Source organism: Echiichthys vipera (assembly GCF_963691815.1).
Source record: "Echiichthys vipera genome assembly, chromosome: 8".
Classification (NCBI taxonomy): Eukaryota; Metazoa; Chordata; class Actinopteri; order Perciformes; family Trachinidae; genus Echiichthys; species Echiichthys vipera.
The window spans coordinates 34,277,693-34,301,222 of NC_139833.1; the positions used below are offsets into that span (position 1 = coordinate 34,277,693).

Below are 23,530 nucleotides of genomic sequence, written 5' to 3' on the forward strand. Positions count from 1 at the left end.
GACTGTGGCTAAGCAACACATAACCATTTGTCTGTGCAATAGCTTGATACTTTGTGTAAGCTGGAAACTAACTGTTGTATAAAGTTTACATAACAGGTGACGAAAGATGTGCTCAGTTTTGGTCAGAGTGCTGTACTTGTTACTCGTGGAAGTTCAGTAAATGGCTGCATTTATATAGTGCCTAGTGCTGGACAGTGTGACCAATTATTTGTTTAAATATTTTAAAGGTTCTGTAAGTTTTACAGTATATCACAGTGGGATGTGTTTTATTTTGCATGAGAGTAGCAAATTCTAATGTGAGTACATAGAATATAAAAACATAGCGTTTTTGAAATGTAACATTATTCGTGTCACAAATTGTTGTGCCATGGTGTTCTGGTTCATCCAGTATACCGGTGGCTCATTCAAACATTACTGTTATTACAAACGAGTTTTTTTCATACATCTAACATGTCTGGAGATAATCTTTAAAAAATATTGTATTTTGTATGTAATAACAATGTAGACATGAAGAATTAAGCCTCACAAATTAATGTCTTATCTACAGCTTTGTCTAGTGAATGTTTATGATATATTATTTATGAGTTATTACAAAGCGAACAAATAGTTGGAATCCACAGATGCATCGTTTTCTATTGTTGCTTTGGTGGTTGCCACGCACGCTGCGGAAGTGGCTATAGAGACGGAGCCAGTCCGCTGCATGCAAACCCTAATTTACTTAAAACTAATAAATATTGTTCACCTAGCATCTGAACTGTTTCTTAACATAAAGACCATATATATGAAGAAAAAACGGGAGTTAGGCTATATTCAATATTTAAAGTATACGGCACATTATTTACTACCCTTTTTGCAAACCAGAAAACTGCATACCTATTTCAAGAATACATCTTTACTTTTTGTTGACATAGATCATCTTTATGTAATCTCAATACTAATCCAGCTGTTCTAGATATATGATATATGATATATGTAATATATATATATATATATATATATATATATATATATATATATATATATATATATATATATATATATATATATATATATATATCTTTTTTTTGTGAACCCATTTATTTACAAACCGGAAGAACCACAGAAAACTACAACTATGGCAGATAGCAGTACTTAGCGTTATTGCTCGGCTCATTGGAGTTGTAGTTCTTTAATTAAGGTTGAATTTTTCATAGAATTGGAAGTTGTAAATGTTGAAATGAGAATACATTGAGGAGTTTAAGGGCATAGTTAACACATTGATGAAATCAGGTTTTTAAAATCAAATTATTCCATAGGTGAAAATTAATTTGACCCATAATTGACAAAACCCAAAATTGTTGATTGTACTCATGTTATAGCTGGGGTCAAGAGCTCTCTATAACAGTTGGTCCCATTTCTGTATTTCTTTTTATTGCAGAATTATAAGCCCTCAAACAGGTCCTGAGGTCAAGGTTCAAAGTTCATTATTTCAAAACCGGAGCCATGTAGAATATTAATACTAACATATTATTACTCCCCAGGTCGAGACCTTTCCAGTGATGTATTTGGTTTAGCTCTACAGCAAAGTTTGAATTTTTTCATGTCATGGACTCAGGTCATCCAAACCCTACATCCAGACAGCACTTTGAAGGCTCTACACATAAAAGTTTGTTTGTTTGTTTGTTTCCTTCATTCTTTGTTTGTTTCTTTGTTGACTGACATGAGTCACCTTCATATATCACAATATTTACTGTGTATATGTTATTATTAGCCAATGCAAGCATTAAGAATGATGTTTTATGTATGACGCACAAATGCCGCACGCGCGCGCGCACGCACACACACACACACACACACACACACACACACACACACACACACACACACACACACACACACACACACACACTCACTCACTCACTCACTCACTCACTCACTCACTCACTCACTCACTCACTCACTCACTCACTCACACACTCACTCACACACACACACACACACACACAGTGATTTATTTGATGATGTAGATCAAATATCCTCAGCAACATATTATTACATATATAGATTATATGATTTTCAAACCTGTGACAAGCTTCAGCTGCTTGATAACGAGCACATCATTAGAATCAGGTGTGTTGGACCAGGGAGAAACTTAAACATGCAGGACAGTGGCTCTCCAGGACTGAAATTTGGGGAAGTTAACAAGGACCAAGGCTGTTGCCTAGCACGGGAATTACATTCAAATGTCTATAGCCTGTTATCTATTATTTAGTATTTACCTTTTATTTCTTTTTTTGTCTTTTTCCTTTTAATATGACAATATGATAATAAAAACCCATTCTGATTCGTATGTGGTTCAATATTAATTGAGGAAGACACATACGAAATACGATTTTATTTTAAATATAATCAGCCATATATTCTTAAAAATATAATATTAAACTATATTAATGAGCCACTTCATATTTTACAATCACTGGCTATAAAATGTCTCATCAACAGAGCTAGTGACGCTGACCGGCGGCAATTTGAGTTGGAATGCAGCCCATCCACGGCGGACAGCTCATAATAGTATTCGAAAACACCACGCTAAACGGCGGCAATTTGAGTTGGAATGCAGCCCATCCACGGCGGACAGCTTATAATAGTATTCGAACACACCACTTCCGCCTTTAACACAAACCAAACAAGCGCAACGGTGGCTGGGGGTAAAAACGTAGCCTTCCGTTATCCAAAACTGACAAAATAAAACTATATTTCTCAGATCCGAAAGAAATAATCATAATCGATGGCCATTGCATTAACCCATCGTATTGTGAAGTTATTAAGGACTCTTTATCAGGAGATTGTTGAAAAAAATGCTTCCGGGAGGCGGGTCCTCGGTTCTCCAATGGGACTGCAGGATGATTTAAAACCCATGTCAAATCATAAATGTATTCAAAAACAAAAGCCCAATTATTTACTTAGTAAAGGACAACAATTATGAGTCTGAGCTAAGTGATTCTACGATAAAAACGTTATCCCTCTCTGGCATCTTCTTACCTTATCCTTATGGGTGTTATTACACCAGCCAAGAATGAGCATTTCAGATGAATCGATAAGGTGCCTGTAGATCATGGTGATTGTGAATACATTCAAAAGTTTATTTTTAGCTGTGTGAACAGGATGTACTCTTCCTTTTGTCTGGGTATTGTCTTCAGCATACAAATACATAATACATAGAAAGAAACCCAGGGGATGGAAAAATATTTCTGCTTTAAGAAAAGGTGAGGGAATAAGCCAAAAAATAATTGTTTTACATCCACCTTTTTTCAGTAAATCATTCTATTTCTCATGTTTTTAAGATGGTGACTGAACACTAAATTTGTCAACAGTAAAAATAACACAAAATGTTGTTTTTTTTGGGAAACTGCAACTACTACAATTCGCTCTTGAAAGGTTCTGAACGATCATAGAAATCAAGTGTATATGAAAGAACACAGCCAGTAACTGGTATATGTGTTTTAAAAACATTTATTTTTGCAAAACATTTTCTTTCGGCTCCCAGGAGTTTTTCCATTTGTCCCCACTGTAAGACAGAAACACAGCAAGAAGTATTACTGTCAAATTGTTCATAATTTTTGAGAATATAACTGACACTGTACTATTTACAATGAGATATGGATTATACAGGTATGCATGCATTTTTTTTGAAAATGAGCTTTTCAATATCATATTTAGACAGTGTATAAGAAAACTCCCCAACGTCTGTGTGAAAGGTATGGAGAAGAAATGGGGGCAACAGAAGTGTTACACCCCTGAGCTGGCATTGGAGGTAGTCACAGAATGTATTGCCAGTATGAATCTTTTTTTCTTCATGTTTTTGGTCAAGTTAAATCTTGCAGTTTTGTGCCGTTTTATGAGGAATGATTTTTTCTTAGATTGCATTAGACACCAGGCCAAAACTGAGAAAATTGTGGCGTTCACTTTTATAAGGTGATACAATTTTGAATCATTTCACATTATAGTGATATTGCACAGGGGGTTTCTTGATTATGTTATATACTGTGAATTTATTTCAAGTCCAATGCACAATACTGCCCAAAACATTTGACTGCTAGGTGACTTGCTTGACCCTCAGACTTTGCTGACCCTTATTAAACTGCAGTTAAAGTTGAAGACATTTTACTTTTTTATTAGTGGATTTTCCTCATCTACAGTAAAATAAACTTAAGAACATACACACCATCCAGAGCAAGGCAGCCACTGCACCAACACCTCGGCACGGTCCTTAAAAAAGAAAGAAAGATATAAGGAACAATAAGTGTGTGACACTTGATTAGAGCACAAAACAGTTTGCTGTACAAACTGAACATGTCAGTACCAAATGAAAGAGACATAATACCACTATGGAATCAATCAAGATTCATTATTCCGCATCAAATTGTGGAAGGACACAGTTAAAGACTGATGGGTAACCAGGTCTGCATTTTCATCCTAAGCCATGTTGTTCACATGTTAACAAAGAAAAAAAGACTTTGCTTTGCTATATGCAGAAATATGTTGCAAAGGCAGTATTTCAAAGGAGTCTTGAAAATATAGCATGCACTGTGTACATTACCGCTAATAAGACTTTCATAAATCCTCTTAATTGTAATAAGGGCATTCCTGGCATCTTCTGTGTCCATTTCCCATGGACAGATACACTCGGCTGTAAACCCATCTGGAGCTCTGATGGCAAGGAGGATGGGATGTCAATTGTGGAGCTGAAACAAAATTGGCACAAAATCACAAGACAGAAAATTGGATACATAAATGGAAGGTCATAATAAATAAAAAAATATATTTTATGCTTTAATACCTATACATATAAGCTATACATTGAGACTCAGAGTGAGGTCACTATAAACTGTTTTAGTAGCAATTTAAAAAACAAAAGACCTTGGTAACAAACACAGCTATTCCAATTCAGTGTGAGACAAGGGAAGCATCACATGCTTCAATATCTAAAAACACAGCTAACGCTACAAACTATCCAATTAAATTTTATTCATGGTATCTAATCATAACAGAAGTAGTCTCAGGACACTTTTCATAAAGAGCAGGTCAAAACCACACTATAAGATATCAAAGACCGTCAGATATGCGTTAAGGAACAACTTCCGAATTCTAATCCTGCAATGTAAATGTTCATTTTCAGGATATTTTATCCAAAATTGATAGATAGCAATGTGTTTATATATACGCAATAACAGCAGGCTCTGATCTAGTAGTACATAACCCTGTTCACCAGTGACTTAGGGCGCACTCACACTGTCCCTCCGCACCGCGCCTCGGGCTTTAGGGTACTTGTCCCCCCTCCCTCTCCCCCCGCGCCCCAGGCCCGTTTGTACTCACACTGCCTGGGCCTCGCGCAAATGCTTCACATGTCACATGCATTGATTAACGTCATTGCCATGCGTCTCTTTGTTTACAAATCTTTCCATAGACCTCTGAGTTTTTGTGCGTCTTGTCGACTGTTTTTGAATATTTTCATCGACCAAATCTGCAGTAAACACTCCACCTCCGCATCACACCACCGTGAACCTTTTGCCGCCATTGTTGTTGTTGTTAAATGTCCGCGCATGGTCCGTCCTTCTATTTACTATGTCCGAACAGGCGCACATAAATGACATCAGAACCGCCGTAGGCATCGTGCTTGGCTCGTACATGTTCAAACGGGCTCTACAAAAGCCCACCTCTCTCAGGCGGGCTGTGGACGGCCCACTGGCCGCAGTTATACCCGGAGCGGTTGCACTCACACTGGTCAAACGCACTAGGCTTTAGCCGAAAAACCAGTTTTGGCCCGGTGCGGAAGGACAGTGTGAGTGCGCCCTTAGGTAGAGTGAAAACAAGACAACAAGACAAGACAATTGGGAGTGGTACAGTAAATCGAGAATTCAGTTCACTTCAGTTACTTGACGGGTCGACCACAGTATGTCAGATTGCAGGACGGAGTGTCTGACACTGCGGTCAGCAGCACTGGAGCTCCACAGGGAACTGTTCTTTCCCCATTTCTGTTCACCCTGTACACCTCAGACTTGCAGTTCCTCTCTGAGTCCTGCCACCTGCAGAAGTTTGCTGAAGATTCTGCAATTGTTGGCTGTGTCAGTGAGGGAAAGGAGGAGGAATACAGGGGCGTTGTGGACTCCTTTGTTTACTGGTGTGCAGCTAATCACCTGGTTCTAAACGCCACCAAGACTAAGGAGCTAGTGGTGGATTTCCGCAGGAGTGAATCTGCCCCCACATCCATCTCCATCAACGGCGTGACTGCGGATGTTGTCCAGGATTACAAATACCTTGGAGTATACCTGGGGCCTGTTTCACAAAGCAGGTTCAAAAAACTCTGAGTCTAACCCTGAACTGTGAGTTGATCTACTCTGAGATAGGAAACTCTGAGTTTTCGGTTCCAGAACAGCAGATTTGCGTTAGGTTGATCAACTCAGAGTAATTTGACCTGGAGTTAAGCGCGTGCACCACAAGTAAAAAAAGACAGCATCAATGGAGCCATGATTCGACGAGTCACCATGGAGACGGGGAAGCGAAGGGCTACGCTACAACTGGAAATGGAAATATTAATGCGCTGATACGGAGAGTTTGAGCAGGTTTACACCGCTGCAGCAGCAAAAGAGAGGGAGACGGTGCGGGAGGACATTGCTGCTCGGGTCAGTGCGTAAGTTTAAATGTAGTCCTGTTGCAATCACAGTAATATCACAGGGGGAACTGCTTGAGTGGGAGCCTATTAATTTATTTCATTTAAGTGCAACCCCGCGGGGGAGAAGCGCAGCTTAAGATGAAACATAAAAACATTTTTCAAACAGGTAAAACCTCAGCACAGTCTCATGGTGACGCCTCATTTTGAGCATGTTTTACATCGTAAAGTAAATATTACCGTAAGTGGCTGTTTTTTATACAACATATCAATGTTGTATAAAAAACTCCCATTTGCAAAAAAAACGCAGCGCAACACACAATATCTGCTGTGATGTGAGAGCATTACTGGTTGTTAATGTTGGAAATGTAAGGAGGGATGAGATGGACTGTGACATGAAACGGTGTTGTGCCGTATTCAGCCCCCTCGCATTATAGGTGATATTCTGGATCAGAAGGCTATATAGGAGTAGTTTATATACCGGTAACCCAATTAAAAGCACACACAAAGAACCTATGAATTGCAAGAAAAGCTGGGATTATATTTAGAAACGCTAAGTCAAATACATTCAACTTGCTCAAAAGATCCATTTCATTCATTTTGTAATTATGGCTGCAGTATATTAAGGACGTCTATGCGCGGTCTGATAATGATCTCCCGACCAATATTTAATTCTCTCTGCGAAATGCGTCACCTTCATCCACGGGATCGTTATCCAAAGGACATGCCATGGTAGTGTAAATATTCACCACCTAATATAACTTCTAATGTAGGCCTACTGAATGATTTTTATACGTTGTATACAAAAACTCCCGTTTGCAAAAAAACGCAGCGCAACACAGAATATCTGCTGTGATATGAAACGGTACCGCTCAAAAAGAGAATTGCCTGGAAATTCAAGAACATCTATAATCAATAGTTTGATAATCATCTCCCGACGAATATTTAATTCTCTGTGCAGTAATGCTGCACCTTCATCCACGGGATCGTTATCAAAAGGACACGCCATGGTAGTGGAAATAGTCACCACCTAATATAACTTCTAATGTCTGATTTTTGCAATGATTTTCTGAAAAAACAGACAGAACTATACTACGCCAAAACTCGCGTGCTGACTGAATGAATGAGGAAATCAAACACCGTGTGTGGCTGAAAGAGGGCGGAGACAGAGAGAAACTCAAGGTTTTCCGAGAAAAACCTGGTCCCGACCAGGTTAGTTTCAGAGAGCATGTTACCATGGTAACTGACCGAGAGGTTAAGTTACCTCTCTTTGTGAAACAGGCTAGAGTTACCCCTCTGTCTCTGGTTTGAGTTACCTCCCTTTGTGAAACGGAAAACTCAGAGTTTCCCTCATTTCAGGGTTAACAGACTCAGAGTTTTCACTAAACCTGCTTTGTGAAACAGGCCCCTCGACAACAAACTGGACTGGTCCAAGAACACTGAGGCTGTTTACAAGAAGGGCCAGAGTTGTCTCTATTTCCTGAGGAGGCTCCGGTCATTCAATGTATGTAACACCATGCTGAGGATGTTCTATCAGTCGGTGGTAGCCAGTGCCATCTTCTTTGCTGTTGTGTGCTGGGGCAGCAGACTGAGGGCAGTAGACGCCAAGAGGATCGGTAAGATCATCAGGAAGGCTGGCTCCGTCATGGGGGTCAAACTGGACTCTTTGGTGGCGGTGTCTGAGAGGCGGATGCTGTCTAAACTGCACAGCATCCTGGACAACAACTCTCACCCTCTCCACCATCTGCTGACTTCCGGCAGAAGCACCTTCAGCCACAGACTCATTCTCCCCAGGTGTAATACTGAACGCCGGAGGAAGTCTTTTCTTCCGGCGGCCATCAAACTTTATAATTCATCTCCCCCTGGTCAGGTAAGGAACAGTGGAGACACTGTATCCTGAAAAATGTCACTTTATATCATCACTGCACCACTTTATTCAGTTGTACTGTTACTTACTTCAGTAAGAAATGCTGCTACACTTACACTGTCACTTTATTTTGTGGTACTGTAACTTACTGCTGCTACACTTTACACTGTCACTTGATACCACCACTATGTCAATTTATTTTGTGGTACTGTAACTATCTGCTGCTACACTTACTGTGCTTTAGGACATGCTGCTACATTTCACTGTGGTTTACTGTAACTTACTTCAGTATGAAATGCTGCTACACTCCACTGTGCCATACTGTCACTTAGTTCTGTAGGAAATGCTGCTACATTTTTAACACTTATAACTTATCGCTCCTTCTCACTTATTTAGTTTGTACTTATTTCATTTCAATCTGCTGCTAAACTGCACTGTGCGTATTGTTGTATATTGTATATACCTACGCTTAACCACAATGTCTGTTGCACTCTGTCACACTTAATTGCTTGACTGATTTTACGTTAGCTTTATTTTGATTTGATTTATGTTTTTATGCTTATTGTTACTCTGACCCTTTCCCACCTTTGTATTGAAACTGCACAATAATTTCCCTCGGGATAAATAAAGCTTCTTGAATCTTGAATTGCGGTCAGATTTGACGTTGATTTAGGATAAAAGGGTCCTTCATCCTGAATTTCTGGGTTTTAATTACCCTAGGAGGGTTTGAGGTTGTAAAACACACCATATCTCATATTGAAACAAGTATAAAAACGTCTTATCTCCCGCTCCCTTCCTGTGACGCTGAGCAGAAAAACCAGACACAAAGAACTCACAAAACAGCACTTCCTCTCAGGGTTCTACATATGAAAGCAGCAGAGCCATCATTCCTACTGACCCAAAACTATCTCCAGGTGTCTTTAGCATGAATGCAAAATCAGCTGGTTATCCTATGATGCTGCTGCTGTCACAACTGGCTTCTCTGACTTGTACCGGAGACTGGATATTTTTAAAGCTGAGGGCATAACTCAGAAATGCCAGGAGGCTGTCCTTGCTGTGGTACTCAGCTATGAATACTCCTGCAGCCTCTTCTTTTTGCTGGTTCTAGATCAGGTATACAGTGTACCCTATGTCATTTTCAAGAGCCAGCATAAAGTTTTCCCTCTTGTATTTTCCAAACTGTAGGATGTACTCTCCCATCATTTCTGTTTTGTCTGAGGCATCACCCCCTCTCATGACAACCACAATCCGAGCATTATCCCTGCTCCTCCTTCAACGCAGCAGACTTGTCCTGCAGTGACGGGTTGTCCTTCAGCAGTTTGTCTGCCTCGGTGGGATCCTGGTGAAGATATCCGAGCGGTCCAGTGCGAAAGACCACACTGACTTTCCCAGGGAAGAAACTGTGTTTGTGCATTTTCCCTGTAATGAAGAAAACTATTTTGTCCTTCAATAGGTTATAGACAGGCACTGTTTTGTGTAACATATGTTGAAAGATCGGGGCTCAATGGGAATCAGGAAACAGGGAGGTTTGAATCTTAGGCCCAGCACTTTTAGGGCCCATGCACACAGAGATGCGTTTTCCTCTAACCGTACAACTTTAGTATCGTTTTGGCCGACAATCCACACGCAGCCGGCGAAACCACAGACTTTGTTGAACAAGGCTGTCATCATCCCACCTCCAACCTCTAACCCCGCGGTGTCACATACCAACAACAGTGCTGCTGCGTGAGAGGAGAAAGACAGACCCCATAGACTGTTACTGAACTGGACTCTAAGCCACATGTATGGGAATGAATTAGGCCGACCACAGATTTCTCCCTTTTCCCTGATTCTCTGAATAAGGAGCTTAACTGCTCTCTAGTCTCTTTTTCATAAATCAAGCTCTAAGAAGGTGTGAAAAGTCTTTAAATGTAATGAGAAAGTGGCGCCTATGTATATGGTGTGTGTGTATTTTACTTACAGTTTGTCCAAACTATCGCTGCAACTGTACTGAAAGATCCACTGATTTACTTTTACCTGCTAAAAAAAAGAATAAAATAAAGTGACAGTATTGTAGCATACACAGCATGACGCAGTATGAAAAGCCCTGAGAGTTGCTGTTGCAGTGGTGGAAAGTACATTTACTACATTACGTTAGGTACAATTTTGAGGTATTTGTACATTAGTAATTCCATTTTAATCTACTTTATACTCGACTACATTTATCTAGTAACTTAACAGATTTAGATTGTTAATACAAATGAAATGACACATATTGTTATACATTAAGCTAAACAGCAGTCAATAAAAGTATCCCTACCTTTATCAGCTGCAACATTAAAGTGTTAATTACATTAACCTATAAATAATTATAATACAACACTACTCTGAAATAAACCTGTAGGTCTAATTGGATCAAAGGTGTGACTATAAAATGGAATATTTGATAAAGAAAATTACAAAAAATGAATAACTTTAATTTATTAAAAACTTCACACGGAGAACCAATTAAATGTAGGGCCTTGACTCACGTTCAGATTATGAGATTGAGTATTGACATTGAGCAAATGTTTGTGTTTGTGTGTGTGTGAAAATAAGACAAAGAGGAGAGGTGGGGGCTTGGACCCCTGCAGAGAAGGTGTGAACATTTAAGTTACACAAAGGCCAGCAGCTTGAAATCTCAGTTCTTATTCAAGTTACAACAAAGTTACAGTTCTATCTACCCGTCCATAAAATCCTATAACATGTAGTAATGCCCAGTTGGTGATTAGTAACCAGTCCATGAGATGGGAGATAAGTTGCGTTGCTTGATGCCAGTGGCTGGTTGAAGTAAGGAAGCTGGTTGCAGACAGGTTATGTCTTGGTTGTTGCTCTTAGGCAAAAGAGGACTAAGGGCGCACTCACACTGTCCTTCCGCACCGCGCCACGGGCTTTAGGGTACTTGTCCCCCCCCTCCCTCTCCCCCCACTGGCCAGCCCGTTTGCACTCACACTGCCTGGGCCCGCGAGGATGCTTCTTGCCTGTCCATACGTCATCATGCCGTAACACGTCACACGCATTGATTGACGTCATCGCGATGCGTGGCTTTGTTTACAAATCTTTCCATAGACCTCAGAGTTTTTGTGCGTCTTGTCCGACTGTTTTTAAATATTTTCATCCGCCCAAATCTGCAGTAAACACTCCACCTCAGCATCACACCAACGTGAACCTTTTGCCACCATTGTTGTTGTTGTTAAATGTCCGCGCATGGTCCATCTTTTCTTTTTTCTATGTCCGAACAGGCACACATAAAATGACGTGAGAGCTGCCGTAGGCGTCGTGCTCGTACTCTACAAAAGCCCACCTCTCTCAAACGGGCTGTGGACGGCCAACTTGGCTGCAGCTAGACGTGGAGCGGTTGCACTCACACTGGTTCAATTCAATTTTATCATAGTGCCAAATCATAACAAAAGTTATCTCAGGACACTTTACAGAGTAGGCATAGACCCAGCAATTCCCCCATAGAGTACGGTGGCAACGAACACATTCCCTTTAACAGGCAGGAACGTCGGACAGACCCAGCTCTGTGGAGGACGGCCATCTGTCTTGACCGGTTGGGGAGGAAGAAAAGGAGAGAGAAAGAGAGAAACACAAAGATAGACAAAAGACAGAGAGACTGACACACTTCCATAAGATGCAAGCAGCCAGCGAGTACAACAGTAACTATAACAATATCTATAGTAATGTGAACATGACCCACATGTTATGGCAGTCTGCATAGCAGAACAGCAGGAACACGCACATCCAGGGTGACAGAACATGAAAATGAAAATAATTATGACAAACATGATCAATGATGAGTAGGGGCAATAGCAGCTACGATACAGCAAGACATACCACTGATGGTGTTTTTATTGCTACAAATTTTATAATTTATAAAACTATTGACAGAATAAATGACAAATAGTTATTGAAGTAGCAGGAAGCGTCATGCAGGACCACGGCAGCAGGCACCACCACGATCAGCAGGGACCTGCACACAGGACCAGGGCAGCAGGCACCACCAACATCAGCAGGGACCAGCACACAGGACCACTGCAGCAAGCACCACCACGATCAGCAGAGACCAACACACAGGTCCACAGCAGCAGGCATCACCACCATCAGCCGAGACTTGCGTGCAGGACTGGTCAAACGCACTAGGCTCTACCCTAAAAACCTGTCCTCAGATCGCTCTTTGTTCTGCTAAGTTGAGTGGATAACCGGTTGGTTAACCTTTGCTGGTGATGTCATCACCAGAGGTTAGGTTAGCCAATGACAGTTTGGGGGTCCCTTGAATAATTCACACCTGGTCGTGACCTGTTGTGGGGGAAGGTTGCATGGCCGGCCTTTGTTTCAGCAGGCTGACCTTCTTTTAATCAAACTGAAAGTTTGAGTTAATCAAGAAATGTACAATCATCTTTGGGGTGCCGGTTGCACCTACAAACCACTCTGCTTAATGAATAAATACTTTGAAAGCTACCAGTTGTTTTTTGGATGTCTTCCTCATTTTTAAGGTTTTGAATGGACTAACTCCTCCACTATTACAGGCCTTCAGAAAGAAAAAACACTCCAGAGTAAACACCAGAGCACTGAGTGGAGGAGATTGTGATGTACAATGTCGCAGGACTACATTTGGACAAATGTTTAGCAATTTAGCAACCATTCCAATATCTATCAAAATATCCTACAACTATTGCAACTGTTTCCCGCCCCCCGAAACCAAATAACAAGTTTTTAAATGACTGCTGCTTAATATTGCTGGGAGATTTTAACATACACATTGACAATATAAACCATCCTCTTAACAGAGACTTTGCATCCTGCTTTGAGAGCTCTGGATCTCAGCAGCACACCCATATTCCCACACACTCAAAAGTACACATCCTGGATTTAATATCCTGCTCTAGGGTCACCCCTATTGACTGTGCCATAGCTGAAATCCCCATCACCGACCACTTCCTCCTCTCATTTAACGTCGTCTCATCTCCTTTCACAATATTAAGGACATAAATACGGACCCTCTCTCCTCTAGTATTGACAATTTCATAGACATTGAAGACTTATCCACCCCTGAACAGCTGTTTCCTACTATAACACAGGACTTCATGATATCCTCAACTCCCTCGCTCCACTTAAAACCAGATCCGTCTCTTACTCCTTCTGTGCTCCCTGGTTTACGCCTGAATTCTGGCGTATGAAAGCCAAAGGCAGGCAGCTTGAACGGGCTCACTGTTTACAAAGAAATGTACAAAAATCCTTTTCTGCACTACCAGGACTGTATTACTAAATCCAAATCATACTATTACTCCAGCTTATACCCTGAGCTGACAGGCATGCAGCGCCAGACCGTTGTATTCCTTCATTGGTAAACTATTCGCCCCGGATTGGCATTCCTTTTCTCGTTGTGGTTAGCATGCTCGCTAAGTATTTGTTGTGTGTTTGTTCCTGTTTCTCCGTAGTTTCCCGTGTTCCTGTTTCCTCGTCCGTCTCCCTGATTCTCCTTTGTCTCCTCGTTCCTTTTTTTTCCTCGACATGGTATTGCTTGTTTTTCCCCTGTAGTGTTTTTCGTTTTGTTTGGAATTGTAATTAAACATTTTTTTGTACTTTAATTGCGCGTCAATGTCTGCATTGGGTCCTCTCTTTTGTGTGTTGTCTCTGTACCATTCATGACAAAACAGTCTGGCCATAACATGGACCCCGCGGACATGGAAATTGATCCCCGGATTTTTCCGTTCGTCACGGGGTTACTTCCCAGGGAGTACTGCTCGATAAACATTCACAGACGCTGCAAAGAATCCTGGAGAGTCTCAGTCAGCTGACTGCCTGCGTAGCTCATTTGGAGAAAGGATAGGTAGGACCTCTCTTTGCTGCTCCTGTGAATGCTGAGTCACCCGCTACTACCGTGAGTACTGTCCTCCCTCGTGAGCCCTATGTTCCTGCTCCAGAGTGTTATTGTAGTACATTGGGTGAATGCAGGATTTTTCTGTTTCAATGCTCTCTGGTTTTTGGTCAGCAGCCTCTCACATACGCTAACGATAGCTCCAAGATAGCCTATGTGCTAGGCTTGTTGTCCTGTAGGGCTCGAGTCTGGGGAGCTGCGTTTTGGAATAACCCCCTGACTCGGCAGGCTACTTTCCAGCAGATCTCCAGTGAGATTATGTCGGTTTTCGATCATCCTGTTTCTAATTGCGATTCCAGCAATCGGTTGCTGGATCTACCCCAGGGTTCCGCTTGTGCTGCTGATTACTCCGTTGAGTTTCGCACTTAAGCGGAGGAATTAGGATGGGATGATCGGGCTCTTCAGAGTATTTTCTTTAAGGGGCTTAATGAGGAGGTTAAGGACAGTTTAGTGGGTAGGTCTGAGCCTGCTAACCTCCAGGAGCTTATTAGTCTTGCCATAAAGATAGACAACCGTCTACGTGAGAGACGGCCAGTTTTCACAGTAACTCCAGGTCCTCTTTCCAGTTTCCCCGAGCATACTTCCTTTGTTCCCGTGAGCAACCAGGTTCCCCTGTCTCCCGCTCCAGACCAGGAGGAACCCATGCTGTTGGAGCCTATTAATTCTTTGTATTAATTATTAGGAAAATGGTATATGGTAACGGCATAAAATAATGATAAGGATAACTATTTAGAATGTGTAATGTACATGAACTACTATTTATTATGATTGTTTTTGTTGTTTATGGCACTCCTTCTAGTCAGGCCATCCTCCTCCCGTGATTAAGGAGAGAGAACAGCTGGTTTGCTGGTCGGCTTTTTGTGTTGAAGGAGTGAGGAGTGAAACACTTTATCAACCGCTTAATTACGTTTTTTATTTGCTTATGGTTTGAAGTCAACCGGAGGATATTTCTGTTTATGTAAATAAATGCGAAACCCTTTTTGTTGAAACAAGAAACATCTCCGCGAGTGCTTTTTATTTAGTGAGTCGTAGACCTCCTCCTCAGAAACTACTCTGACGATTTTTGAACTTTTTTGTATGCAAGAGTAGCCATGACAAGTTGATAAACTCCACCGAAGACTTGAAGGAAAGTGGAGAGTCGACGGATCATGCCGATCACTCGCCGACAGATGAAGCCAAGCAGCCGGCTGGCCGTGAGTAAAATCAGCTGATCAACTTTATGAATGAATGCGCCGCGGCGCTACCTGCGCTACAGTGAAACAATCGATCATTATGGAAAGCAAAGTTGTGGATTGTGGATGTGGACTGTAATGAAACAGGAACGTTGGAAGGATGTTCAAGGATAAACTGAACGTAAATTGAAGGAATTTGTGTGGTTATTTGTAATGATGTCTGAGACATCGGAGACCTCAGCTGAGGACATGTTGAAATCGCGCATTGCTTCGCGCAGAGGCAGACTGGGCGCATGCACGAGGAGGATAAATTAAATAAAGGCTTTGATGACTGATGTTGGAAATGTTGATAAAGTCAATGACACATTTGAAGCGTTTAAAGGAGCTCTGGATGAATTTAAAAATGCTCACAGATCCGTGCAAGAGCTCTTATCCGAGGAGGAACAGGAAAATTATTACTATGACTGGTATGAACCCAGAATAACTAACCTGAATTATTTCATGAAAGAGGTTGAAACATGGAAAAGAGAAATTGCACAATCAAAGGTTGAACCACTGGACAGCATATCGAATGTGTCACACAAATCAAAGTCTTCCACTTCTATTGGATCATCAGTCTCCAGATCCTCCTCAGTCTCCTCAGAATTAAAAAAGGCCAAAGCAGAACAGGCTGCTGCTGCAGTGGCTCGAGCTGCTGCTTTGAAAGAAAAACACACGTTGCAACTGGAGGAAACAAAACTGAAATCAAAAATGGAACAAATGGAGTTGGAAGCAGACCTTGCAGCATCAACTGCTAAAATAAAAATTCTACAAAGTGATGAGGTGGATCAGGAAGCTCCAGGTGATGGCATGAACGAGTATTATGACTCTCACCATGAACCAGAAACAATGGAGAGCAATGTGGAATTTGTGCAGTTAGGTGCAGTACCCAAAACCCCACTTCACCAAACCATCTTGAGTCTCCACAGACCTCCACCTACAAGGGGTACCAACACACCAGAAAATAAACCCCAAAACAAGAATTTAACTGAAAAACACAGAACCGAAACTGCAAATCATAATCGCACCGTAACTCATGCTGCACAAGATAACTTGGATGCGGTTATTCCAAGACAAAATGACATAGCAGAACTCATTGTCTCACAGCAAAACTTGTCTAGGTTACCAGCAAGGGAGATTTCTGTGTTTAATGGTAACCCATTGGCATATCAGTCCTTTATCCATGCATTTGAACACTTGATTGAAGACAAGACTAAAAATAATCAGGACAGACTCTACTATCTTGAGCAGTTTACCTCTGGATTACCAAGAGACCTGGTTCGCAGCTGTTTGCATATGGATGACAGAAGAGGCTATAGTGAAGCAAGACATCTCTTAAAAGAGCACTTTGGGAATGAAATTAAGGTTTCTGGAGCTTACCTGGAAAAGGCCTTGAACTGGACAGCGATTAAAGCTGAGGATGGGAAAATGCTGCATGCATATGCAATGTATTTGACAGGATGTTGTAACATAATGCAAGATTTACAGTATTTAGAGGAACTTGAAATCCCATCAAACCTAAGGCTAATGGCATCCAAACTACCCTATAAACTCCGGGAAAGATGGCGAACCACAGCTTATGAGACACAACAGAAAACTGGCAGGAGGATCAGATTTTAGCACCTTGTGAACTTTGTGGAAAAACATGCAAAGATGCTTTTGGATCCGTTGTTTGGAGACATTCAAGACCAAATGACTACAAAAAAGTCTATCCCAAGAAGAAGAAGTGAACTAAAATCAATATGAGGCAAAAACAGCAGCTTTGCTACTTCAGTGGCGGTGAATACAGAGAAAGCAGGATACGCTGTAAAACAATCATCTATTCCAAAACAACCACTTCAGACCAAACCCTGTCCTATCATTCCTTCCTGCGGATTCTGCCAAGGGAAACACGCCCTGATCGACTGCTCACAATTCCAAACACAGTCACATGACAACAAGGTTGAATTCTTAAGAAGCCATGGATACTGCTTTGGTGGCCTACTTAAAGGTCATCTAAGCAAAAATTGTAAAAGAAGATTAATGTGTCAAGTTTGTCAAATGAAACATCCTACTGTACTTCATATTCAAAGGGTAAAAGGCCCAAAACAGGAAAATCAACCAAAAGCCACTGCTGAGACAGAAGATACCGCCATATGCAGTGCTCTTGTTTCAGCAGGTGATGTAACTGGGGCCGGGAGAGACTGTGCACTTGCAATTGTTCCAGTCAGAATTAAAGTGGCAAAGGGGAGCAGGTATATTCAGACCTATGCCTTCCTCGATCCAGGCAGCACAGCAACGTTTTGCACAGAAAATCTAATGAACCGGCTGAATGTGAAAGGACGCAAAACCGAGATACTTTTGCGAACAATGGGACAGGAAAAGCCTGCAGGGACCTATGAGGTCAGAGGACTGGAGGTGGGAGACTTGGAAGGCTGCACATATCTTGACCTTCCGAAAGTTTACACACAGAGCAAAATCCCTGTCTCAACAGAAAATATAATCACAGAAGCTGATTTGAAGAAGTGGCCTTATCTCAGTGGCATCCAGTTAAAAGAAATTGAGGCAGACATTGAACTCCTCATTGGGACTGATGTTCCTCGAGCAATGGAGCCATGGCAAATAATAAACAGTCATGATAATGGACCATATGCGGTCCAAACCTTACTGGGATGGGTGGTAACTGGACCCCCCAGTGTTGATAGTGCTGCAGAACATGATGGGCCCATTGCAGTGTCAAGTAACAGAATCTCTGTTGCTGAGTTGAAGGATCTACTCATCAGACAGTATAACCAGGATTTCTCTGAAAACATGTATCAGGAGAAAATTGAGATGTCAGTTGAGGATAAACATTTTATGGAGATTGCTTCCAAATCAGCATTTCTTAAAGATGGCCACTATCATTTGCCATTGCCTTTCCGGGATAAAGACAAGATCATGCCTGACAACTATGATATAGTAAAGGAACGCACACTGCACCTTATGAAAAAATTTAGGAAGGATAAGAAGTATGCTGAGAAATACACCTCGTTCACGGAAGACATTCTCAAAAAGGGTTATGCAGAAAAGGTTCCACCCCAGCAGCTTTGCAGAGAGGATGAACGGGTCTGGTACATCCCGCATCATGGTGTCAACCACAAGCGAAAGCTCAAACTGAGGGTGGTGTTTGACTGTACATCCTCATTTCAAGGAACATCTCTGGACAAGGAGCTCCTCCAAGGTCCAGACCTAACAAACACCCTCATTGGAGCTCTATTAAGGTTTCGTCAAGAACAAATTGCCGTTATGGCAGACATTGAGGCAATGTTTTATCAAGTACAGGTTGTTGAAAAGGACAGAGATTTCCTGAGGTTTTTGTGGTGGCCAGAGAGTGATATCAGCAAACCGCTTGAAGTTTACAGGATGAAAGTTCACCTCTTTGGTGCTGTATCATCCCCGAGTATTGCTAATTTTGCCCTGCGTCAAACTGCTGATGACAACCAGAAGCATTACTCTGATGAAGTTATGAAAACCATCAAAACTAACTTTTACGTGGATGATTGTCTCCGATCAGTGGCAACAGTGGACCAAGCTATGAAGCTTGTCAAAGATCTCACTGAAGCCTGCGGCCAGGGAGGCTTCACACTGACAAAATGGGTCATCAATGACTGTGAGGTGTTAGCAAGCATTCCTGAGCATCACAGAGCAAAGGCAGTCAAGGAACTGAACCTGGATAAAGAAAAGCTGAAAGAACAAATCACGGTTGAGCCTGCACTTAGAATGCACTGGAACACCCACAGTGACACCTTCAGCTTTAAAGTAACTGTCAAAAGCCGGCCTGCTACCAGGAGAGGTATACTCTCCACAGTTAGTTCACTTTATGACCCGTTAGGTTTTCTCTCTCCTTTCATCCTGAAAGCCAAACAACTACTCCAAGAGCTCTGCAAAGCCAGGTATGGATGGGATCAAATTATTCCACAGGAACTTGCAACACCTTGGCAGAGATGGATCGGGGATTTAAATCAGTTACGTGGGTTTCAAGTAGCAAGATGCATAAAGCCTGAGAACTTTGACCCTGTGGAGACGGCTGAGCTGCATCACTTCTGCGATGCAAGTGAGTCGGGTTATGGTACTGTAAGCTATCTTAGATTAATGAATCAGCAAGGCAAAATCAATATTTCCTTCATATTTGGAAAAGCCAGAGTCTCACCTCTCAAGCAGATTACCATACCCAGGCTTGAACTCACTGCAGCAACACTGGCTGTAAAAGTGGATCGGATGCTGAGGAAGGAGTTGGATTTACCACTCACAGATTCAACTTTCTGGACAGATAGTACATCTGTATTAAAATATATCCCCAATCAAACAAGGAGATTTCATACATTTGTATCCAATAGAGTTGCAGTGATCCATGACCTCTCCCGCACAAGCCAGTGGAGACACATAAATTCAAGAGACAATCCAGCCGATGATGCATCACGAGGGTTGCATGTAGAATCTTACTTGAGATCAAGATGGCTGAGAGGACCCGAATACCTGGGCAGAGAGAAAAATACATGGCCAAAGATCACGCAAGGTCTAGGAGAAATATCAGCAAATGACCCGAGGTGAAAAAGGAGGTCACAGTTAACAGTGTGAGAATTGAAAACCAACATCCGATAGGCACATTAATCAAGTATCACTCATCATGGAACCAACTTCAGAGGTCTGTAGCCTGGATACTGAAGGTGAAAAAACTACTTCAACTGCTAAGTCAGATAAGAAATGGTCAGACACACGTGTCTTCGGAGACGAAGAGAAAACTGAAAGATGAGCGCGGGACACAAAACTTATCAGTGGAGGATATGGAAGAGGCAGAGAGGGCAATCGTTTGTTTTGAACAAAGACGCTACTTCAGCCATGAATTTACTTGCCTGGAACACGGCAAAGCCCTCAGTTCAAGAAGCACCATCCGCAAACTGGATCCAATTTTTGATAATGTCATCTTAAGAGTAGGAGGTAGAATAAACAAAAGTGCAATGCCAGTGCACCAGAAGAATCCAATTATTCTCCCTAAAGGTGCTCACATATCTAACCTCATCCTACAACATATCCATCATCAAGTTGGGCACTCAGGAAGAAGCCATATGCTTTCCAGGCTAGGACAAAGGTTTTGGCTCCCTCATGCAAACTCCTTAGCCAGGAAAATCATCAGGAACTGTGTATTTTGCAGGCGCATGCAGGCAAGACCTGGTGAACAGAAAATGGCAGATCTTCCTGAGGATCGGTTGTATCCGGACCTACCTCCCTTTAGTCATGTTGGCATTGACTACTTTGGTCCCATTGAAGTGAAGAGGGGCCGCACTCAGGTAAAACAGTGGGGGGTCATCTTCACCTGCCTGGTGAGTCGAGCTATCCACCTGGAAATGGCAAACTTCCTAACGACAGATTCATGCATAAATGCTATTCGCAGATTCATCTGCAGAAGAGGACCAGTCTTAAGTATCAGGACTGACTGTGGGACAAACTTTGTTGGAGCCCAAAGGGAACTACAGGAAGCTTTGAAAGAGCTGAATCATCAGAAGATTCAAAACACCCTTCTAATAGAGGGAATAAAGTGGATTTTTAACCCTCCTTTTGGAGCCCACCACGGCGGAGTCTGGGAAAGACTGATCAGACTAGTCAAAAAGAGCCTTACATCTGTTCTAAAACAGCAAACACTGGACGATGAAACCCTATCAACAGCGCTGTGTGAGGTAGAAGCCATCCTGAATGACCGACCAATAACTACAGTGTCAAGTGACCCCAATGACCTGGAACCACTATCCCCAAACCATTTGCTTCAGCTGAAGGCGAAAACAACTATGCCACCAGGGGTTTTTGAAAAAAAAGGATCATTATTCAAGGAAGAGATGGAGACAAGCACAGTATCTTGCAGATCTCTTCTGGAGACGTTGGACAAAAGAGTATCTTCCACTCATGCAAGAAAGGAGCAAGTGGAACAGCATAAAAAGGAACCTGAGTCCTGGAGATCTGGTCATTATTGTTGACAACACAGCACCAAGGAACTCATGGATTACTGGCCGTGTTGTAAAGACATTTCCAGATGCCAAGGGTTTCGTGAGGAGCGTTTTGGTTAAAACCAAAAGCAGTGTGATTCAACGACCAATAGATAAGCTCTGTCTTCTAATGGAGGCAGCCGTATGAATGGAGGGAGGCCGTGAATTTCCATCCTTCACTATGGACTAATTCAGATATTCTGACATAATTATGAACTTTGATAAGACAGAAAGTCATCATCAAGTAACTGACTGGACTTTGAGTTTAAGTAGCATAATTTATTTTCTATTGTGTAACTGCTTTATTTTGGCTCCTTTGAACCTTATTTATGTAATTGTTTTGCTAAAGCCAACAATTAGGGGCCGGAATGTTGGAGCCTATTAATTCTTTGTATTAATTATTAGGAAAATGGTATATGGTAACGGCATAAAATAATGATAAGGATAACTATTTAGAATGTGTAATGTACATGAACTACTATTTGTCACTTGACTCCCGCTGAACCTGAGCGGCGCTTTAGAGACCGATTATGTATTTACTGTGGAGCTCCCAATCATCAGATAGCCAACTGTCACAGACGGTTAAACTGTCAGACCCACCAGTCAAAGACGGGGGTCCTGGTGAGTCGTTCGGTTGTTCCTAATAGTCCCCGCCAATGTATTAATCTGGACATAGTTTTGAGTTGTGAGGGCAGGGAATTTTTCCTTCATGCATTAATTGACTCTCGGGCTTAAACTAATATTATACTGAATTTGTTAAAGCTAATGCCATTCCTGTGAACCAGCTAGAGACTCCATTAATGGTTAATAGTCTCAGTGGAAGCGAACTCGCTCAGATCTCCGCAGAGACTTTGCCTTTAACCATGTCTCTTGCTGGTAACCAGTCCATTGCCTTCCACTAATGCTCCCGTAGTTCTTGGTCTCCCCTGGCTTATCACTAACAACCCAGTTATTGACTGGTTAACAGGTAGGGTTGTGAATTGGAGTAGCAATTGCCATTCTTCTTGTCTTCGTTCAGCTCCTCCTAGATGTCCTAGTACCCCCAGTTCCTTACTACCTCATCCTCCTGACTTGTCTTCCGTGCCTCCCGTGTATCAAGATATCGCCGAGGTATTTAGCAAGGCTAAGGCATTATCCTTACCCCCTCACCGTCCTTACAATTGTCCCATTGAGTTGTTGCCCGGGTCAACTTTTCTCACTAGTCGTCTCTATAACCTGTCAGGTCCCGAACGGGAAACATACATCAATGACTAGCTTAAGTCAGGGATCATTCGCCCCTCTTCTTCTCCACTAGGAGCTGTTTTTTTCTTTGTGGCCAAAAAAGATAAATCGCTACGCCCCTGCCTTGACTACCGTGGTCTCAACAATATCACGGTTAAAAACAAGTAGCCCTCCCGTTGATCAATTCCGCGTTCGAGCCGTTGCATTGAGCGACCATCTTCTCCAAGCTAGACCTCCGCAACGCATATCATCTTGTGAGGGAGGGGGACGAGTGGAAGACAGTCTTTCTACACTCCACTCGGACACTTTGAGTATCTGGTCATGCCGTTTGGGTTAACTAACGCGCCAGCCATTTTTCAGGCCCTGGTTAATGACGTACTTTGTGATATGCTTAATCGCTCTGTCTTCGTGTACCTGGACAACATCCTGATTTTTTCCAAGGACTTGAACGAGCATGTGGTGCACATTCGTCAGGTTCTTCAGCGTCTCTAGGAGAATCGTCTCTTTGTCAAAGCCGAGAAATGAGAGTTCCACGTCTCCTCCGTAAAATTTTTTGGGGTATATCGTGGAGAGTGGACAGGTTAGGGTTGACCCTACAAAGGTCACTGCGGTGACTGAATGGTCGACGCCTACCTCTAGGAAGCAACTACAGCGATTTTTGGGTTTCGCTAACTTCTACCGTTGGTT

The 23,530-nt window shown here is 42.1% G+C and overlaps 1 protein-coding gene across 3 annotated transcripts in view; it reads right to left on the reverse strand.

Moving 5' to 3' along the window:
* Positions 1–3,481: 3,481 nt before the first annotated feature.
* LOC310950863 (uncharacterized protein) overlaps positions 3,482–23,530 on the reverse strand; it is a 41,856-nt gene continuing 21,807 nt past the window's right edge. For all 3 annotated transcript variants that reach the window (XR_014593306.1, XM_083918875.1, XM_083918874.1), the window contains 3 exons: positions 4,580–4,724; positions 4,205–4,248; positions 3,482–3,547 (listed from right to left, as the gene is read on the reverse strand). Coding sequence is in view for 2 of the 3 variants with exons in the window: in XM_083918875.1 (XP_083775001.1) it covers positions 3,493–3,547; positions 4,205–4,248; positions 4,580–4,724 (244 nt within the window). In the remaining variant the exon portion in view is untranslated. The remainder of the gene's footprint in view (positions 3,548–4,204; positions 4,249–4,579; positions 4,725–23,530) is intronic.